We start from the raw sequence: 21,963 nt of genomic DNA on the forward strand, positions 1-21,963 counted from the left end.
ACTCAATAGTTTCCCTTCTATATAACCGTTATTCCACACCTAGAGTGAAAACCTAACTAGGGACCTGGCAAGGTAACTCGGTTGGAAATCTTCCTTTGCGACACATGCAGAAACCAACCAACTGGATCCATGTTTTCCTCTCTCAAATCAGTAAGAAAAGGTTCCTATTATAACAAAAACCTAAGAGTAGTGAGCCAAAATACAAGTTACACCCACGAGCAAAAGAGGAGCCTTTAGAGAGCCACGTAACTGTTTACACCCAACTTATCCAAAACAAAGTAAAACTATTTTCTAGGACATCTTAAATGCAAAATTCTATCTTTACAAAACCAAGTTGTCAGGGGAGAGCGCGAACGCAGTCCCCCACTACCACAAATTATGCAGTCGAGTTTCCCACATTTGGGGAAATCGCAGGGGTCAGCACATCCGGAGTGCAATGGATAAGCCTCGCCCTGGGAAAACCACCTTCGTGATCATGGTATCTCCCCTGCCAGGTAAGTATGAGTTGCTCATTGTCCCTGGCACGTCACCATCATCTTCAACACATTTTAAAGTCATGGTTAATTATGTTGAGAGTCCTTTTGCCCTTCAGTTCTAAATTGCAGTGTTATTTATATGACAGAGAGACTAAGATACATTCTTTTGGGTACCCAGAGGAAATTTTGTCCCGTTAATACACTCGAACCAGCAGTCACCGCGCTGTTCATCTACATATCTCCGCCTCTCATCACTTACGTCACTCTGATACTTGAAGCAGATACGTCCGCTCTATTTTGGTTGGATTCCAGTCAAGGGCACATACCTCGGTTGCAGGCTCCTCCCCGACCCCAGCCTTGGTCGGGGCTCGTGCAGGAGGCAATCCATGGATGTATTTCTCTTACATTCATGTTTTTCTGTCTTTCCCTCTCTCTCCCGCTCTCCCTAAAAATCAATGGAAAAATATCCTTGGGTGAGAATTAACAACAATAACAAAAATTAATTAATTAAAAAATGGTCCCAGCTGGATAGCTCAGTTGGTTGGAGTGAAATCCCAATGGGCCAGGGCTGTGGGTTCAATCCCTTGCTGAGATGCATACAGGGGCAGGCAATGAGTGCATGCATGGATGGAGGAGCAAGTTGATGTTTCTCTCACATATCAATGAATAAGAAAATAAAAATTATAATTAATGATTTTTAGGGTGACTTCTAGTTGTTTCCCCTATTATTTTAATACTAGAGGCCCGGTGCACAAAAATTTGTGCACTGGGGGGGGGGGGTGTCCCTCAGCCCGGCCTGTGCCTTCTCGCAGTCTGGGACCCATCAGGAGATAATGACCTGCTGGCTTAGGCCTGCTCCCGGGAGGCAGAGGGCAGGCCCAATCCCTAGGTGCAGCCCCTGGTCGGGCTCAGAGCAGGGCCGATTAGGGAGTTGGGGCGCTGCCCCCTGTCATGCACAGAGATGCAGGGTGATCAGGGGTTTGGTCGCTGCCCCCTGTCACGCTGATCCTGGTGCTGGGAGGTCTTGCTCCACTGATCCCGGGGCGAGGACCCCTCTCGCTCCGCTGATCCCGGGCTGGGAGGCCTCTCGGCTCCGCTGATCCTGGGGTCCGGGAGGCCTCTCAGCTCCACTGATAACCTGGACAGGGAGGCCTCTCGGCTCTGCTAATCCCAGGGGCCGGGAGGCCTCTCGGCTCCGCTGATCCTCGGGCCAGGACGCCTCTCGGCTCTGCTGATCCCCGGGCCAGGACACCTCTCCGCTCCGCTGATCCCGGGGTCCTGAGGCCTCCTGGCTCCGCTGATTCCGGGGTCCTGAGGCCTCTCGGCTCCGCTGATCCCGGGCCAGGAGGCCTGTCTGCTCCACTGTTCCCGGGGCCCTGAGGCCTCTCTGCCCTGCCGCTTCAGGGCTGTTTGGCTTCGCTCCTGCTTGGAGCCTGAGTATGCAAATTAACCACCATCTTTTAGCTTCTATAATTGAAACATTGTATCTTTTGGAGTTGTTGCTTCAGGAGCTCAGAGCCCCCCAGCTGCAGACGGGGAACCTTGGCTTCCTCATGCTGGGGCAAGCAAGCCTCCCTGTTCGCATCAGCTGCCTGGCTGCCGGCCGCCATCTTGGCTGCCAGTTAATTTGCATATCTTGCTGATTAGCCAATGGGAAGGGTAGCGATCATACGCCAATTACCATGTTTCTCTTTTATTAGTGTAGACTAGGGGCCCGATGCACAAAATTCATGCAAGTGGCTCGGCCCTCGCAGCCACAACGGCTTGCCTTTGCCCCAGCAGCCCTGGCTGTGTCCAAAAGGTCGTTCGGCTGTCTGGTCTAATTAGCATATTACGCTTTTATAGATGTCAGGCATCTTAAGTGCCTTAAATTACTGGGGTGAGTAGAGGTGACATATAAATATTTTAAAATTTTTAAGAAACTACTTACCCTGATTCCTTTAATCTTTCAAAGTCTAGATTCTTTTTTTTATTTCATAGTCCATACTTAATTATAAAAAGAATTTCAAATTAAGATTGAGAGGGAAGCCCTGGCCAGTGTGGCTCAATTGGTTGGGCATCATTCTGTGCACTAAAAGGTCGCTGGTTGGATTCTGTGTCAGAGAACATGCTCAGGTTGCTGGTTGGATCCCTAGGAAGGGGCCTGCAGGAGGCAACCAAGGCAGATGTTTCTCTCTCTCCCTTCCTCTCTTTCTAAAATCAATAAAAACATATTCAAAAAAATAAAGAAAAAGAGTGACAGGAAAGACTAAATTGTATAGTATTGTATGCAAAAAAGAACAGCATATGAAATTGAATGTATACTATTGATTATAATGGTATTACTCTGATTTAAACTGTTTCTAAAAAGGCAAAGTTTGAGAAACTTAAAGGAAATATACCAAAATGCAAACTAACATAATTTTGTTAGTGTCAATAAGAACTATGGACTAATGTTTCCCCCCTCATAAATATTCTGTAACATGACTTTATTACTTATAATAAAATTAAAAAATGTAACCATAATTATATACATCTAATGCCAAAATATGTTCACACCGTTTGACTTAGAAATTTCTTTTAATTGGCCTAAAGGAAGTAATTCTAGAGAAAGACAATGTCCTACACACAAGGGTATCAATCACAGATTTACCTATAATTGCAAAAAAAACCCAAAAAACAAACTAAAATCACTCTCAAACTCTAGATATCAAAGTAACAGAGAAGTGGATTATTTACCCAAGATAATAGTAATATAAAAAACATGAAAAATTTTTTTATAAGGTTAACAGGAAAAAAGGAGATGAAATGATATGTATGCGATGACTGCAATTTTGTAAAAATATGTATCCTTAAGGAAAATTACTAGAAGAAAGTACATTAAAATGATGTTACTGATTGTGAGATACAGGTTACAGATTTACAGACTTTCAATAATATCAGACTATATTTTTCTTCAGAATGAGGGGACCAAATTCGAAGGCTATTTTGCATAGTATTTAAAGTTTGAAGATAGGGTTTAGCATCAGATAGACATAGCTTCAAACTGATTTTTACCATCTTTTAGTTGTCATTGTTTTAATTTACCCTCCAGGAATGAAGACATTATCAGTAATTATTACTGTAGTTGCTTGTGCCCCAGAATAAACCAACCAACTACAGTGACCAAGTCAGAGACCACAAATAAGCCAATATAGAATAACAACACAGCCCCTCAGCACAATAATTATTTGAAGAGCTCCTGAACACCTACAAATCTTTCAGATCACTGCTACCCTGCCAATTCAGGTTGTATTCCAACAAACACTGCTCTTTAGGGTGTCTTCCAGCCACTAACCAGAACCAGTTAATATGAACAGTTAACCTTTTGTTTCTTAGCCTTGTCTACTTAAGCTGTAAATCATAAGTCATAGGAAAGAATATCACAAGGCAAAAACTCGCTGCAGCCTAAAGAAAAAAAAAGGAAAAGCCCCGCAGACGTCTATCATTTGCACGGAAAACCAGGGGAGAGCGCGAACGCAGTCCCCCACTACCACAAATTATGCAGTCGAGTTTCCCACATTTGGGGAAATCGCAGGGGTCAGCACATCCGGAGTGCAATGGATAAGCCTCGCCCTGGGAAAACCACCTTCGTGATCATGGTATCTCCCCTGCCAGGTAAGTATGAGTTGGGCTTGTCCCCGGCACTTCCTGCTGCCGCGTACACCACTGACCGCTTCGGGTCACTCCTGCAACCACTCTAATCGGCCTTCATCTACATATAGCGACTATAAACTCATATTTTCGTACTATATCTTAGTATTGGTAACAGCGGAACATAATGCCTATCTTCCAAGGGAACACGGTTCCCGATAGCCCTAAATCTGTAATCTACATACTCCGCCTCCCGGCGTTACGTCACGCGCACCTCGAGGGGCGGGATCGGCAGCTGCGCACTATCGCCAAGGCCTGGAAGACGGGTTCCTTCTCCCAGTCGCCCGACTTAGGTGGCGTCTACCAGGCTATTTTCCCGACCCAAGTCTCCCCTCTCCCAACTTTCGCTGTAGCCGGAGGTCTTCGGATCTCCCCGGGTGGAGTCCCTTGAGCAAACGGACACGAAGCCGCCGTAGTCGCGAGCCGGCTTCACGGGTCCCTGGAGACCAACTGTCCACGCCAGCCCCGTACCGCTTCCGCCTAAGGATGGAGGAGCGGGGCATCCAGTCGAGAATGCCGTGGCCGCCTGCTAGTGGGTGTATCGCAAAGAGAGAGTTTTGGAATCCAAGATCTGGACTGAAATTCAGAGTTCACATATTATGCTTTCTTTCTTTCCATTTCTCCCTGCTCTACCAAATGCAGAAAAATTACTGGGTTTTTCCAAAGGTCACAAGTGACTAACGATCATGAAAGTGCACATACTCTGCAAGCTCTCAGCACCATCAGCAGTGGCCTTTTCTTGGAACACCTAACTACATGCTCATCTCTGCTCCTTCCCCAGCTTCTTTCAAGGGCTTCCTTCTCCTCTCTTGCTCTAATTGGGGCAATCCTTCAAAGGCCAGTCCTTGACTAGTGTTTTTCTCAATTGGCATGCTTCCTTCCTCAAAAATCAATCAATCAATCAATCAATAGATAAATAAATAAACAAATATGCACCCACTTTTCTGATGCCAACTTTGGTATGAATTCAACTAGGCCTTTCTATAGCTCACTTCGAATGTTAATCTCACACCTTTGTCTCAGCCCCAGCAGAAATCTATAAATAATATTCAAACAGCATGCTCCCAATCTCGGCTGCTGGTTCACGAAAAAGCTTGCCATCCCTTTAATATAAACAGCCAACATTAGACTCCAAAGGAATTTCAGACTTACTGTAACTAAACACTGCTGGGAGTGGGAATGGCAGAGCATCTTCTGGACTAGACTTTCAACAGACCATAACCAAAAGCAAGTCCAAATACCAGCGTCTGCTACAATAAACTAGCCTTTGGAAGGGTCATTGAATGAGCTGCAAACTCAGAAAGCTATTTTTTGTTGTTAATCCTTACTGGAGGATATTTTCCATTGACTTCTTTTAGAGGGAGTGGAAGAGAACAAGAGAGGGAGGGAGGGAAACAGGGGAGAGAAAGAAACATTGATGTAGGAGAGACACATCGATTGGTTGCCTCCCACATGCGCCCCTACAGGGGCCAGGGATTGAACCTGCAATCCACGTACATGCCCTTGACCGGGAATTGAACCCTTGACCCTTCTTTGGTGCAAGGGCCTATGCTCAGTGGTGTTCCACTGAGGAACACCAGCCAGAGCCAGAAAGCTATTTTGTGATCTCTTCACAGTCACAGTTGTATGACCTGGAATTTTCCCATTTAAACTCCATAGTAATCACCATATTTTGCATATTCTTTCCCCTCCATTCCCATGTATTCACCACTTCCCAAAATATCTGTTTTTGGATTTTTAGAAATAGCAGCATAGCTTGGCCAGCATGGCTCAGTGGTTGAGCGTCAACCTATGAACCAGGAGGTCACAGGTTTCCCAGTCAGACACATGCCCAGGTTGCATTGTGCAGCTTGCAGGAGGCAGCCAATCAATGATTCTCTCATCATTGATGTTTCTATCTCTCACCCTCTCTCTTCTCTGAAATCTATCTATCTATCTATCTATCTATCTATCTATCTATCTATCTATAAAGAAAATACAGTAATACATTTTCATGACTTTAGGTTAGGAAATGGTTTCTTTTTGTAATATATTTTTATTGATTTTACAGAGAGGAAGAGAGGTATAGTCAGAAGCATCAATGAGAGAGAAACATTGATCAGCTGCCTCTTGCACGCCCCCTTTTGGGGATCGAACTGCAACCAAGGTACATGCCCTTGACCTGAATCAAACCTGGGACGCTTCAGTATTCAGATCAGTGCTCTATTCACTGAGCCAAATCAGTTAACACAGAAAATGGTTTCTAATATCTGACATCAAAAACACAAGTTACAAAGAAAAACCTAGATAAAAGACTTAACCAAAATTACAAACGTTTGTTCTTCAAAGGACACTGACAACCCACAGAATGAGAGAAAATATTTGTAAGTCGTATATATATATCTAATAAGGAATTTGCATCTAGAATATATAAAGAATGATTACACCTCAATAAAATGACAACCCAATTTGATATTTAAAAATGGGCAAAAGACCTAAGTAGATTTTTCTTCAAAGAAAATATACAAATAGCCAATGAGCACATGAAAAGATGGTCAGCACCATTACTCATCAGGGAAATGCAAATCAAAACCACCACGAGATACTACTTCACACCCAGTGGGATGGCTAGAATTAAAATGACAGATAATACAAACGTTGGGAGGATGTGAAAAAACCGGGACCCTTATACACTACGGTAGGAATGTAAAATGGTGCAACCACTTGGAGAACAGGCAGTTTCTCAAAAAGTTAAACATAGAGTTACTCTATGACCCAGCAATTCCACTGCTAGCCACATACCCAAGAAATATGAAAACGTTTGTCCACACAAAAACTTGTACATGAGCCTTGTCAATTAGTTGGTTAGAACATACTCCCCATACACTAAGGTTGTGGGTTCAATCCCCAGTTAGGGCACTTATAAGAATTAACCAATGAATGTAACCGCAGATGTTCTCTCTTCCTCCTTCCCTTTTTCTCTCTTTCAAAACCAAAAAAAAAAAAAGAAATTTAAGCCGAAACCGGTTTGGCTCAGTGGATAGAGCGTCGGCCTGTGGACTGAAGGGCCCCAGGTTCGATTCCGGTCAAGGACATGTGCCTGGGTTGCGGGCATATCCCCAGTGGGAGATGTGCAGGAGGCAGCTGATCGATGTTTCTCTCTCATCGATGTTTCTAACTCTCTATCTCTCTCCCTTCCTCTCTGTAAAAAATCAATAAAATATATTTTTAAAAAAATTAAAAAAAAAATGCAGCCTGGCCAGTTGTCGCTCAGTGACTGGTCAACAGAATAATTACACCCTACTCTGCTAGACAATTTGGTATATGTGAATCAACATGCATGCAGTAACCCTTGCTCACACCAGAATACACTACTGTTGAACATAGAAAACAGGGGAAAGCAGAAACGCAGCCCCACGCTACCACAAATTATGCAGGTGAATTTTTCACATTTGAAGAAATCACAGAGGTCAGCACACCTGGAATACAATGAGGGAACCTCACCGCGGGAAAACCACCTTCATGACCATGGTCTCTCCCCTGCCAGGTAAGTATGAGTTGCAGGAGATTCCAAAACTAAACACATACAGTCACACTCTTCATGCTATTCCTATACCATCACTTACAAAATAAAGACTTCTCCAAATCTCAGTAAAAGCCAGACAATAACATTTTGGATACTGTAATATTTGCAAAAATCACAAGTGTATGTACAATGTGAACAAGACACTGCGCTTATTTACATAGTCCAAGCACCTTTCAGTGTCATAACTCTGTCGCTCCAGACAAACCTGCCTTTGGGTTTTGTTGATGGGGTAGGCTGAGTAATAGCCCACCAGAAATATCTAAGTCCTAATCACTATTATTGCCGTACTTTGTGGCAAAAGAGATTTTGCAGATGCGATTAAAGATTTGAGAAGGAAGAGTACTTTGAATTATCCAGGTGGACCTAATGTAACCACAGGGTCCTAATAGAATGGAAGAGGGAAGCAGGCAGGCCAGACAAACAGATGTAAGGACAGGACAGAATAACAGCCTAGAGAAGTTGCTAAATTGCTGACTGTGAAAGTGGAGAAAGGGACAACAAACAAAGAATATATAAATGTAGTCTATTTAAAAATTTTTTGAGTTGAGAAACATCAATGAGAAACATAAATGTGCTGTTCCAGTTATTGATGTGTTCATAGCATATCAGGACAACACTCTAAGCAACCAATCTCATTGAGTTGTGGGTCAGGACTTAAGACTCTTGAAAGACTGTTTCAGCAGAACAGGTAAGGGGCAAATTCTCCTCTATAAGAAAGGTAGGCCTGGGGCAGGGGGCAGTAGCGGGCTGGAGGGGGGTGAATGGGGGACAAAAGGGGGACATATGTAATACTTTCAACAAAGAGACTGTTGAACCTCACAGGGAAGGCAGGGGAGGGTAGGTGGGAAGAGATCAAAGAACTTGTATGGCCGTAACCGGTTTGGCTCAGTGGATAGAGCATCGGCCTGCGGACTGAAAGGTCCCAGGTTCGATTCCGGTCAAGGGCATGTACCTTGGTTGCAGGCAGATCTCCTGTAGGAGGTGTGCAGGAGGCAGCTGATCGATGTTTCTCTCTCATCGATGTTTCTAACTCTCCCTCTCTCTCCTTTCCTCTCTGTAAAAAATCAATAAAACATAAAAAAAAAAAGATGTTTTTTTTAAAAAAAAAAAAAAAAAAAAAGAACTTGTATGCATATATGCATAACCCATGGACAGACAATGGGATGATGAGAGCCTGGTGGGGGGAAAGGGAGCAGGCTGGAAGAGGTTAATGGGGGAAAAAGGAGGATCTATGGCATATACTTTCAACAAAGATTAAGAGAGAAAAAAAAGGAAACAATAAAACAAAGATTTATATAAAAGGAAGGTAGCCCTGTAACTTCACTTCTGATCTCTAGAATTACTTATAAAGCTATCTTACTTCTATGGCAACTTCCTACAATGATAAAACACTTCAAGGCAAAAAAACAAACCTCAAGATCTTTCTTTACCAACCTTGTTGACTCAGGGGAGAGCGCGAACGCAGTCCCCCACTACCACAAATTATGCAGTCGAGTTTCCCACATTTGGGGAAATCGCAGGGGTCAGCACATCCGGAGTGCAATGGATAAGCCTCGCCCTGGGAAAACCACCTTCGTGATCATGGTATCTCCCCTGCCAGGTAAGTATGAGTTGCCAGTGTTGCCTGGCACTTACTCCTCAGATTCAAATCACTTTCAAGATAGGATCACTTTTATCATGCATCCTACTGACCCTCTTAGTTCTGCAGTAGAGTTTTCAAACTACAGTTACCATCCAGCAATAATTTGCATATCTGGATACTTCAAGATCTTAGGAAATATATGTCTGTTGTAAGCATGACCAGCAGTCACTGCGCTTATTTACATATTCCACACCCCTTTTGATGATCTCACCGAGTCCTTTTCCTAGTATAGTCGGTGGTGCTGTTCAAATAAAACAAAGGTAAAGACACTCGGCAGATTTAAAGATAAACGATATGAATTTGTTCTTTCCTTCAAGGGCTTGGAGCTAATGACATCACCGTGATGCCTGGTGCAGGTTATCAAGGTGTTCTGTACTTAACTGAAAAAGCAAGTCTAAAAAGATGAAATTTGAAAGAAAAGATGAAATTTTGCAAAACTACATTTAAAAATCCAGTACAAGTATTGCTAAAAAAAAGGTAGCCAGTTTGAAGTTCCAAGGACATGTACAAAACATGCTCTTTCACATATGTGGCAAACGATCACTCTTACTTGAAAGACCAGTTGCACAAACACTAATTCTAATTTTAAACCGAGAAAACTAGGGAAAAGCTCACACGACAACCCCTCCTACACTCACACATTTGAAACAAAGAGCTCCCCCCAGTGGGAGTGTGATCATGGCCCTCACAGTTGGAAATCCACCTTCATGATAAGAGTGTCTCCCTCCGGAGCAAGAATAAGTGGTGTTTTGACACATCCTTAAACCTTTACGATCTCAGCACTGCAAGGGTCAACCTTTTCGTTTTTCACAGGTGCCTATGAAATCCAGAACAAGACTACCAGAGAATCCATCCTACAAGAAACTCCTGCGCCCTCTTAAAATCATAATACAATTCGAAAAGAGGATATCCTATCTTAGGCAATGGTATATATATAGGTATATATATAGAGATATAGATATAGATGTAGATGTAGATATAGCTATAGCTATAGATATAGATATATATAATCAGCCTTCTCAACCCTCTCCTTCCTGCTTCATTGTAAATTAGAATTGGAGTTTCCAAGTTTACCTGTTCTTTGTCTCTACAAGATTCACACCAGAATCACCCTATTTTCCAAAGATTTTTTTAAAAAATATATTTTATTGATTTTTTACAGAGAGGAAGGGAGAGAGATAGAAAGTTAGAAACATCGATGAGAGAGAAACATCGATCAGCTGCCTCCTGCACATCTCCCACTGGGGATGTGCCCGCAACCCAGGTACATGCCCTTGACCGGAACCGAACCTGGGACCTTTCCGTCTGCAGGCCGACGCTCCACCACTGAGCCAAACCGGTTTCGGCTCCAAAGATTTTTTTTTTAAATATTTTATTGATTTTTCACAGAGAGGAAGGGAGAGAGAGATAGAGAGTTAGAAACATCGATGAGAGAGAAACATCGATCAGCTGCCCCCTGCACATCTCCCACTGGGGATGTGCCCGCAACCCAGGTACATGCCCTTGACCGGAATCGAACCTGGGACCCCTCAGTCCACAGGCCGACGCTCTATCCACTCAGCCAAACCGGTTTCGGCCAAAGATTTTTTTAAAAAAATATTTTATTGATTTCAGAGAGGAAGAGAGTGATAAAAACATTAACAATGAGAATCATCGATGGGCTAATAACTCCTACATGCCCCTCACTGGGGATCAAGCCTGAAACCAGGCATGTGCCCTAATCAGGAATGGAACTGTGACTAGGTCCTAGTTCATAGGTTGATGCTCAACCACTGAGCCACACCAGCTGGGGTCAGCTCTTATTTTTATATTCCAGAAAAGTTATTTTACTCTCACTGTTTAACAATAACAAAAAGAATAACAAAAAATCCTTGTATACCTTGTTTGCGTGGAGAATTTTAATGTTTTTTTTCTCTTATCACTGTAAATTTTTTTTTATCCTCACCCGAGAATGTGTTCATTGATTTTAGGGAGAGAGAAACATCCATCAGTTGCATCCTATATGTGCCCTGACCAGGAATCGAACCATGACCTCCTGGATCATAGGTTAAAGCTCAACCACTGAGCCACGACGCTGTGCTTGATTAAGAGTTTTTAAAAAAATATATTTTATCAATTTTATGAGAGAGAGAGAGAGAGAGGAAGGGAGAGGGAAAAAGAGATTCAGAGTTTTTTTTTATAAAATATATGTTATCAATTTTATGAGAGAGAGACACGAAGGGAGAGGGAAAGAGAAAGAGAAGCATCGATGAATGTGAGAGTGAAACATGAATCAGCTGCCTCCTGCACACCCCAACCCAGGAGATAAAGCCCTCAACTCAGGCATGAGTCCTGACCAGGAAATGAACGAGCAACCTTCCAGTACACCAGACTATGCCCAGCTGAGCCACACCGGCCAAGGCCAGAGTTTTTTCAAATCACATCACCTATGTAAAACAACTTTTCTTTGGCACTTCACAATTGTAGGCACTTTTTATTTTTTTCTTTCTTTTTAAAAAAATCTTTATTGTTGAAAGTATTGTCTATGTCCCCTCTCCCCGCATCAACCCCCTCCAGCCCACCCCACCCTTACCCCAGGTCCTCACCACCCCACTGTCTGGATCCATGGGTTATGCATATATGCATACAAGGTCTTTGGTTGATTACTTCCCACCCACCCACCCTCCCCTGCCTTCCCTCTGAGATTATTTTATTTTTAAAATGTTTTTATTGATTTTTCAGAGGGAGAAAGAGAAATACTGATTTGAGAGAGAAAAAAAATCGATCAGCTGATTCCTGCACACACACCCTCCACCCCCCCAAGGAGGATTGAGCCTGCAACCTGGGCAGGTGCCCTGACCAGGAATTGAACTAGGAACACTTTTGGTACACAGGGTTCCAACTGAGCCACACCAGCTAGAGCTGTAGGCACTTTTTAATTTTAATTTTTTAAAATATATTTTATTGATTTTTTACAAGAGAGGAAGGGAGAGGGATAGAGAATTAGAAACATTGATGAGAGAGAAACATCAATCAGCTGCCTCCTGCACACCCCCCTACTGCGGATGTGCCCGCAACCAAGGTACATACCCTTGACCTGAATCGAACCTGGGACCCTTGAGCCCGCAGGCTGATGCTCTATCCACTGAGCCAAACCGGTTAGGGCTGTAGGCAGTTTTAAAAAAAAGTCTCACAGCATTAGCACTTTGATGAGCTAGGTTTCATTCAACTGAATACACATATTAGAACATTTTTAAATGGAGAAACTAAGATTTATTATATACCTTTTCTGTGCCAAATACTTAATATGTATTCATTTAATCTTTCCAACAACCCCATGAAATAGTAACCTTCTACTTGCAGGTAAGAAACCTGAGTAAACTTGCTGAAAGTCTCACAGTTGGTAATTTCCGGAGATGTGATAAAAACCAAATTTGTATGACTCCAAAGCTTATATCCATCATCGTGCCTCTCAAACTTTTTCAACAAGTAACCCCCATTGCAAAGAAAAATAAAACCATATACCTAGGAGGCGTTGGGAGACTACTGAAGTGTCCAGTTTAAACAGGATCTTTCTTCAAAGTCTTTATCTTAAAATGTATTTTTATGTTTGCAGTTCACTCTACAATATATTAATACTTATTCAATAGAAAATGGTTTACCAATTAAATTACTCAACTCTTCTCTCTCTCTCTCTAAAAAAAAACAACAACAACAAAAAAACAAACAAAAAAAAACCCTAGCTGGTTTGGCTCAGTGGATAGAGCGTCGGCCTGTGGACTGAAAGGTCCCAGGTTCGATTCCGCTCAAGGGCACATGCCCAGGTTATGGGCTAGATCCCGAGTAGGGGACATGCAGGAGGCAGCCAAACAACGATTCTCTATCATCGTTGATGTCTCTCTCTCTCTCCCTCTCCCTTCCTCTCTGAAATCAATAAAAATATATTTAAAAAAAACATATTTGAGAAAACCTGATACTACAGGAAGGAAGATGCACCTTACGTATAAATCCTATAGTTCTGTTAGTTCCTGGAGCCTGGCCTCATAAACTTGGATCCTACTTTGAAAGCCTGATTATACAGGCTTTTTAAAAAACTTAAGAATGATGGTACAAACAATAACTGCAGGCAACTCAAGGGTCAGAATAAGATATAAACAACACATAATTGTATAGCTACAGATAGAGTTAACTAGTTTCTTAACTCTCCAATGCCAATGAGACAAAATTCTAAACACTGCCAATCCCACTGAATTTGACCAAACTAACTCAAGAACAATCCTTAACTATGTTGACACCATCCCAAGACCCCAGTTGCCTTACAAGCATAAGCACAAATCCTCCCTGTGAACAACTTTATGAAATGCCCACGGTGTGCCCTGCTGTGGGTCAGACTGGAGGTTAAGCAACGTACTGACCGGCAAACCAACCACATTTTGGTCAGTCCTGCCCGACTTCTCTGCCCTACCAACTAGGGGACAAACACTGCTCGAATTCACCCCCACCCCAAGGGGGGCTCGCAATCTGCAAGTAGCTCGTGGTAGAATAAAAAGGGTACGAGGCTTTAATTTTGGCTTCAAGAAAAACGGTGCTATGAGCTACCGTGTTTTTTGGTTTTTTTTTTTTTTTTTCCCCCCAGCGGACCGGTAGCGAGCATTCGAAACGTGAAGGATTTGCTCAAGTGGCCCACATAGGTTGGCCCGAAAGAAATCATCGCTCACCTAGGCAAGGACAGACTCAGTAAGCCACGGACTTTGTCTTTTACCAGCTCTGCTCCCGAACAGGAGCTCTTGCGTACCCCAACGACTGCATCTTAGAAAGGGGAGCCCACGCCAGCCCACTCTGGGGATATTACCCGCTTACTTTTCCAGCTACTTCTTAAGCCAGCAGGACGTTATGGACTAACGGACTCGGAATTCAGCTTGCTCCGAACTGGTCTCGCAGGAAGCCTTGTGGGGGCGGGGGGTGGGGGGGGGTGGACTGGACGCAGCGCGGTCTCTGGAGGAGGCGGGCTGGCCCATAATCCCTTGCGATGGCGAGGGCGGGAAAGGCAGGTGGCGGGCTAGTCCACAGTTCCTCTCGATGGCGAGGGCGGAAAAGGCAAGAGGGACGAGCGAGGGAGACAGCAAGCGAGAAAGCCTATAACGTTATAGGCTGGCACCCTATAACGGGGACCCAGATTAATCCTTATCTGTCCGTTCCATATCCCCAACCGGTAACCGCCCAGTGTGTGTGCCCGTTACTCCCACTGGGGTGATCATTCTGATGAACCACCCTGAGATTTCACTCGTGGGCACAAGTGAGGAAATGTGGTGTGTAGGGCCCACTGGGCCTGGCTCTCCATCCTGCGGTCTCCACCTATCTTTTTACTATTAGGATGTATTTAAATATATATATATTTATTCAGATTCTTTAGAGAGGGAGAGGGGTAAAGAGTTAAAAACATGGATGAGCGAGAAACATCCATCAGCTGCCTCCTACAAGACTCCCTACTGGGGACCAAACCGGCAACCAAGGTCCATGCCTTTGTCCAGAATTGAACCTGGGACCCTTCAGTCCACAGGCCGAGGCTCTACCCACTCAGCCAAACCGATTAAGGCTGTTAGGGTGTATTTTTAATGGGGAAACCATATTGGGCTTTGGCAGATTCACGACAGAAAGGTGCGTTCTTGGGGAAATTGAGTATATGCCTTCACAGAGTCGCAGAGCCCCAGGCCGCGCGCAGCCAGGCCGGAGGCTCCGCCCCTTCCGCCTTCCGCCTGACGTCACGCGGCGCGGCCGGGCGCGGGCGTGCGGAATTCGGCGTCTGGAATTCGGCGGGTCTGAGCGCCTACGTGCGTAGGCGTCCGGCTTCGAAATGCAGCGGGATTTAGTTAGTTTCCCCCTGTCCCCAGCGGTGCGCGTGAAAATGGTGTCTGCAGGTTTCCAAACTGCTGAGGAGCTCCTAGAGGTGAAACCCTCCGAGCTCAGCAAAGGTAACGACTCCCGACGTTAAGCTGTGGTGCATTGGCCGCGATCTGTGCCGCCTCCATCTCTGTTCACTCTCCTGCAGTCTCCGCACATTGGGCTGCCGCCCACGGCTGCGTTTACAACGTGAAAAGCCTCCTTAATTATACTTAAACCTGGTTCGGACGGTTAGAACTGTGGTCTCGGAAACATTTACTGATTGCCTTCTCTGCCAGTCCCTGCCCAGTGCTCGGAGGATTACGTCGTTTATACGCCAAAGAGCCCTCCTTTGCATGGGCCATGCCCGATATGCAGACGACGGAACTGATGCTTGGGGAGGTTAAGTCACTTTTCGTAACGACTGGGCTAGGAAGTTGCAGAGCCAGGATTGGAGCTCATATAGGCTATTTAATTCCCGCTGTTCCCAAACCCCAGGGACAGGGATTAAATTTGAAAAGTGAAGGATTCGTGATGGGACTCTAGCGATACTAAGAGTGAGAAACGGGGTAGAAAGAAGACGGTGCTTCTTTTTGTAACTCCCTGAGGAAACCCTAAGCCTCACCTTCCAGAACATAGATAATGCGTCGGTGGGGACCACCGCGTCCTGAGGCAAACAAAAACACAGCTGTCTGCATCAGACTCGCTGAGCACATGGCTCGATGGTATGCCCAGAACTATAATATCAAGATAGAGCCGAGTTTTTTTTTGTTTTTTTTTTTTTAATATATTTTATTGATTTTTCACAGAGAGGAAGGGAGAGAGATAGAGAGTTAGAAACATCGATGAGAGAGAAACATCGATCAGCTGCCTCCTGCACATCTCCTACTGGGGATGTGCCCGCAACCCAGGTACATGCCCTTGACCGGAATCGAACCTGGGACCTTTCAGTCCGCAAGCCAACGCTCTATCCACTGAGCCAAACCGGTTTCGGCTAGAGCCGAGTTTTAAGTCATTGCCCTCAACAATATAAAATGAGGAGGTTTCAACTAGTCACTCAAGAATAACTAACTAACTAACTAAATAAATGTAGACCCAATGTTACTTATTCGTTTTAAATCGTACACCTCGCGTGGTGTCCCCAAAGTTTGATGGGCTCTTTTTCTTTCAACAAGTTGGTTTTACAAAAAGGGAAGGAGAGAATATGAACGATAAAAAGCTAATGATTGCCTTGGGTGGTTTGGCTCAGTGGATAGAGCATCAGCCTGCGGGCTGAAGGGTTCTGGGTTCGACTGCGGTCTAGGGCACATGCCTGGGTTGAGGGCTTGATCCCCAGGGTGGGGCATGCAGGAGGCGGCCGATCGATGATCCCCTCTCATCATTGATGTTTCTGACTCTGCCTCTCCTTACCTCTCTGAAATCAATGACAATGTATTTTTTTAAAAAGCTAACAATTATTGAGCATTTTGGATGGCCTGGTTTTCTGTCTCATACCCATTTTGTAGAAGAAGAAAAATCTGAGATGCAAAAAAGTAACTTGCCCAAACACGGCTACTACATAGTGGTGCGGCCAGGCTCAACAGACCCAAGTAATTTGACTCCAGAGTCCAAGCTCTTAAATTGGATAGGATTTTCCTTGCCTTATCATTGTTGTGTTTTGTTAGCACCAAATGTATATTTTATATCCTTACCAAATCAGACACTGATATATCAAACTCTTTTTTTTTTAAATTATTTTTATTGATTTCAGAGAGGAAGGGAGAGGGAGAGAGAGATAGAAACATCAATGATGAGAGAGTATCGTTGATTGGTTGCCTCCTGCATGCCCCCCTACTGGAGATCAAGCCCACAACCCAGGCATGTGCCCTTGACTGGAATCGAACCTGGGACCTTTCAGTCCGAAGGCCGACGCTCTATCCATTGAGCCAAACCAGCTAGGGCCAAACTCTTAAGTGATATCCTCACAATTATTTCTCCCCTCAGCTTGTTTATTTCTTTGTTTGTTTTACAAATACGTTTTTATTGATTTTAGAGAGGAAGGGAGAGAAAAACATTGATGAGAGAGAAACATCGATCTGCTGTCTCCTGCACACCCTCTACCAGGGATTGAGCCCACAAGTTAGGCACTAACCTTCCTTGCAGGGAATGCCGGCCGGCCGTCTGAGCCACATCGGCCAGGGCAGCAGCCTGTTTTGTAATTACTGTTTTATCTTCTTAGGCCATATTATCAGACAGGAATGAAATTGTGTAGTTAAGGAAAGTGTAAGTATATTGTTTAAGATATTTGTGCATAAAATTGTTACTCTCATTAAATAGAATGATACATGAATTTTTCATGCCAGTGTTCCCATGAAAAGTTTTTATTATGAATAAAACATGCACTTTTTTTTAAAGCAAATTCTTTTTTTTTTTTTAAATTGATTTTAGAGAGGAAGGGAGAGAAAGAGAGAAACATTGATGTGAAAGAAATATTGATCAGTTGCCTCTTGTACATACTTGGACCAGAGGTTGAATCTAACACCTTTTAGTGTGCAGGAGGACACTTCAAGCAATTGAGTCATACCGGCCAGGGCCACATGCACTTCTTTTATTTTTATAATATATTTTTATTGATTTCAGAAAGGAAGGGAGAGGGAGAGAGAGAGAAAAAAAAAAAATCAGTGATGAGAGAGAATCATTGATTGGCTGCCTCCTGCATGCCCCCCACTGGAGACTGAGGCCGCAACCGGGGCATGTGCCTTTGACTGGAATCGAACCCAGGACCTTTCCGTTCACAGGCCGGTGCTCTCTCTATTCATTGAGCCAAACCAGCTAGGGCCATGCACTTCTTTTAAAGTTGGTTTTTGTTTTAGGCAATTAAGGAGGCCATTTTAACTTTCTTCTGAAAAAATGATTTGTATACTTATGAGAGTAAGATAATTATGGCTTCATAAGACCAAATGAGATAAAAGGATTGACTGCTAGTACATTTTATTTCTACATCCTGAGAAATTTTGTAGACACTTAGAAATGCTTTAGAGGTTTAAGTTTTTTCAGTTCTGTTATTTTATTTTAATATATATATTTTTAATTGATTTCAGAGAGGAAGGGAGAGGGAGAGAAAGATAGAAACATCAATGATGAGAGAGAATCATGGATCGGCTGCCTCCTGCACATCCCCCACTGGGGACGGAGCCTGCAACCTGGGCATGGAGCCTGCAACCTGGGCATGTGCCCTGACCAGGAATCAAACCCAGGATCCTTTCAGTTCCTAGGCCAGTGTTCTCGCCACTGAGCCAAATCAGCCAGGGCTCAATTCTGTTTCTGAGGTAATAAATTTTTTAAGTATGTGAGGACTGAGAAAACATCAATCCATTTATTAACTTGAAAGGTTAAATAGTTCATGGAATCTTACATTTTTTAATGGCCCTAGCTGCTTTGGCTCAATGAATAGAGAGAGCACCGGCCTGTGAACGGAAAGATCCTGGGTTCGATTCCAGTCAAAGGCACATGCCCGGGTTGCGGGCTCAATGAATAAAAATATATTTTCTTCATTTTTTACAGAGGAAGGGAGAGAGATAGAGAGTTAGAAACATCGATGAGAGAGAAACATCGACCAGCTGCCTCCTGCACAACCCCCACTGGGGGTGTGCCCGGAACCCAGGTACATGCCCTTGACTGGAATTGAACCTGGGACCCTTGAGTCCACAGGCCGACGCTCTATATCCACTGAGCCAAACCAGTCAGGGCAGAATGTTACATTTTTATGTTTCTCTATTCTTGGCATCACTCTTGCTACCTAAAAATTAAAATTAATAAAGAAAACCAAGTAGAATAATACACTATTTCAAATCTCTCAAAAATCTGTGTGTTTTTTCTTACTCTACTTTCAGAAGTTGGGATATCTAAAGAGGAAGCCTTAGAAGCTCTGCAAATTATAAGAAGAGAGTGTCTCACAGATAAACCAAGACATGCTGAGTCAGGCAAGAAATGCACAGCATTGGATCTTCTTGAGCAGGAGCATACCCAGAACTTTATAATTACCTTCTGTTCAGCACTCGATAATATTCTTGGGGGTGGAGTACCCTTAACCAAAACAACAGAAATTTGTGGTGCACCAGGTGTTGGAAAAACACAGTTATGGTAAACTAAAATGTTCCCTTCTTAAGGGTGGGCTTAACATTTTATGTAAGTAATAGAGTATTGTGCTATGGGTCTATAGTCAGACCGAAAAAGAAATGTATGTATTCACAAATTTTTGTGTTTGCGTACATGCATCAAACAGAAACCAACTTAGTATTTGTGTTACGTTAGCATTCCATTTTGATAAATTGATATGTTTCTTTTGATATAAAAAGTGTTTCTTTTACAACACTGTTATGTAGTCGTTAGGATAAGAAAGCAGTCTTCTACTTTATTACATAATTAATTCCAGAGAATATATTTGAAAATCAAACATTTGAAAGTGGAGCCTGGTCGCTGTGGCTCAGTGGTTGAGCATCGACTTAGGAACCAAGAAATTGCCAGTTGGATTCCTGGTCAGGACATATGCCCAGGTTGTGGGCTCCATCCCCAGTGGGGGTGCATGCAGGAGGCACCCAATCAATGAAGTTCCGTTCTCATCAATGTTTCTATCTCTGTCCTTCTCTCTCAAAATCAATAAAAACTTACTTTAAAAAAAAAAAATCTGAGACTTAAAAAAGTAGATTTATATATATAGTAAGAAAGGGTTCCATTTCCAGAGGCTTAAAAAACCACTAAAATTCCTTAATCATGATTTTATGGGCACACCCTTTTCCTAATCCAAGAATCAATTGATTCACATATACAGGGTGGGGCTCACAGTAGTTTTTATGGAAAATAATCCTATCTAATAATAGACAAAGATTGAAATTGACCTTACCTTCGCTACGCCTCCCATTGGCTAATCAGTGAGATATGCAAATTAACCACCAACAAAGATGGTGGTTAATTTGCATGCATAGGCGTGAAGTGGCGGAGCGAGGACTGAAGGCGGCTCCGGCCGCTGGAGCCACAAGAGGCTTGGAGGCGCCTCCAGCCAGAGTGAAGGCCTGGGTCCCAGGTGCCGGAGGAAAACCTGTGCTGGCAGCCAGGGGAAGGGAAGGCCTATTGCATGAATCTTTTCGTGCAATAAGCTCTAGTATAATAAATAATACAAGATAAAAATTTTAATAATAAAAATAGTAGGTTTACAATAGTTTGTATGGAAAATAATATAATCTATATAATAAAAGGCTAATATGCAAATTGATCAAACGGCAGAATGACTGGTTGCTAGATGTGCACTGACCACTAGGGGGCAGACACTCAATGCCCCCTGGTGGTCAGTGCGCTCCCACAGGGGGAGTGCCACTCAGCCAGAAGCCAAGCTCAATGCTGGTGAGCGCAGTGGCGAGAGTCTCCCACCTCTGCTGCAGCGCTAAGTCGTCAGTCAGACATCCCTCAGGGCTCCCGACTGCAAGAAGGTGCAGGCCGGGCTGAGGGACCCCTCTCCCCCACCCTGAGTACATGAATTTCGTGCATCAGCCTCTAGTAAATAATAATACAAGAATAAACTTTCTTGTACTCCCAATTGTAATTCTACTTTAGCCCCGTCCTGTATTTGGAGCCATGGCGAAGCAGCCATCTCTCTTGTCTGGGATGTATATTTACATTTATAAAACATTTCGTGATCTGGAGTTTGAAAAACACTATGTTAGAAGATCATTATAATGATTTGTTTGACTTCTTTCTCTTTATAGTATGCAGTTGGCAGTAGATGTGCAGATACCAGAATGTTTTGGAGGAGTGGAAGGCGAAGCAGTTTTTATTGATACAGAGGGAAGTTTTATGGTTGATAGAGTGATAGACCTTGCAACTGCCTGCATTCAGCACCTTCAGCTTATAGCAGGAACAGGTATGGAAGAGGGTAAGTTAGCAAGTGATTCTCTTTTTTCTGTATAGTAAAAGAAATTTGCATTTGTACTCATCTGAAGTCTTAGCAAGAGACCATTTTGGAAAGTGAAGCTTAATGACTTGATAATGTACTGGTGTTAAATTCTCATAGCCTTCTTAAAAATTAGAAATGCCACAATCTGAATTGGCCTGTGCTTCCCCTTTTATGGCCCTCACTGCAGGAGCTCTAAGGCAAAATTTGTGTATGTATTTCAGTGTATGATTTCAAATTATACTTTGACCTGCCAGGTGTAAACTAATTTTGTTGGAACTTTACTATAAGAATTGTCTCAACGCACTCACTATATTCAGTGCATTTAGTGTTTTGACTTTCATACTGGTTTTTCCAAAAACAAAAACTATGTTTGGAAGTATTTGGAACATTAAGCTGATTGACCTATGGGGCTATGAGTAGTATGTAAATGACTTCATGACTATGTTAATTGTATTGCTAAAGTGTTTGGAAGTTTTTTGTACTTATTATGTGGAAAGGAAGTTTTTTTAAAAATGTAAAGGTTGCCGAGACCGGTTTGGCTCAGTGGATGGAGCGTCGGCCTGCGGACTGGAGGGTCCCAGGTTCGATTCCGGTCAAGTGCATGTACCTGGGTTGCGGGCACATCCCCAGTGGGGGATGTGCAGGAGGCAGCTGATCGATGTTTCTCACTCATCGATGTTTCTAACTTTCTATCTCTCTCCCTTCCTCTCTGTGAAAAATCAATAAAATATATTTAAAAAAAAATGTAAAGGTAATTTATATTCAAGTTCACGTTCTTTCAGTTTCTTATAAAATTAAATGGTTTCTGGTTTGACTTTTT

At 43.3% G+C, this 21,963-nt stretch overlaps 1 protein-coding gene and 4 non-coding genes across 11 annotated transcripts in view; 1 reads left to right on the top strand and 4 right to left on the bottom strand.

Annotated features, from left to right (window-relative positions):
- Window positions 1-338: 338 nt before the first annotated feature.
- On the bottom strand, window positions 339-502 carry LOC132219412 (U1 spliceosomal RNA). The gene has a single exon (XR_009449428.1). It is a non-coding gene; the product is annotated as a U1 spliceosomal RNA (small nuclear RNA).
- Window positions 503-3,956: 3,454 nt separating this feature from the next.
- Window positions 3,957-4,120, bottom strand: LOC132219424 (U1 spliceosomal RNA). Its single transcript, XR_009449437.1, has one exon. It is a non-coding gene; the product is annotated as a U1 spliceosomal RNA (small nuclear RNA).
- A 3,398-nt stretch (window positions 4,121-7,518) lies between these two features.
- Window positions 7,519-7,682, bottom strand: LOC132219470 (U1 spliceosomal RNA). The gene has a single exon (XR_009449472.1). It is a non-coding gene; the product is annotated as a U1 spliceosomal RNA (small nuclear RNA).
- Window positions 7,683-9,157: 1,475 nt separating this feature from the next.
- LOC132219436 (U1 spliceosomal RNA) lies at window positions 9,158-9,321 on the bottom strand. The gene has a single exon (XR_009449447.1). It is a non-coding gene; the product is annotated as a U1 spliceosomal RNA (small nuclear RNA).
- Window positions 9,322-15,109: 5,788 nt separating this feature from the next.
- RAD51C (RAD51 paralog C) overlaps window positions 15,110-21,963 on the top strand; it is a 34,289-nt gene continuing 27,435 nt past the window's right edge. For 6 of the 7 annotated variants that reach the window (XR_009449183.1, XM_059669630.1, XM_059669632.1 and 3 more), the window contains exons 1-3: window positions 15,110-15,306; window positions 19,087-19,336; window positions 20,956-21,122. Coding sequence is in view for 6 of the 7 variants with exons in the window: in XM_059669630.1 (XP_059525613.1) it covers window positions 15,189-15,306; window positions 19,087-19,336; window positions 20,956-21,122 (535 nt within the window). In the remaining variant the exon portion in view is untranslated. The remainder of the gene's footprint in view (window positions 15,307-19,086; window positions 19,337-20,955; window positions 21,123-21,963) is intronic. The other variant, XM_059669633.1, reaches the window with a different exon arrangement.

This window comes from Myotis daubentonii, chromosome 16 (genome assembly GCF_963259705.1).
Source record: "Myotis daubentonii chromosome 16, mMyoDau2.1, whole genome shotgun sequence".
NCBI classification, from domain to species: domain Eukaryota; kingdom Metazoa; phylum Chordata; class Mammalia; order Chiroptera; family Vespertilionidae; genus Myotis; species Myotis daubentonii.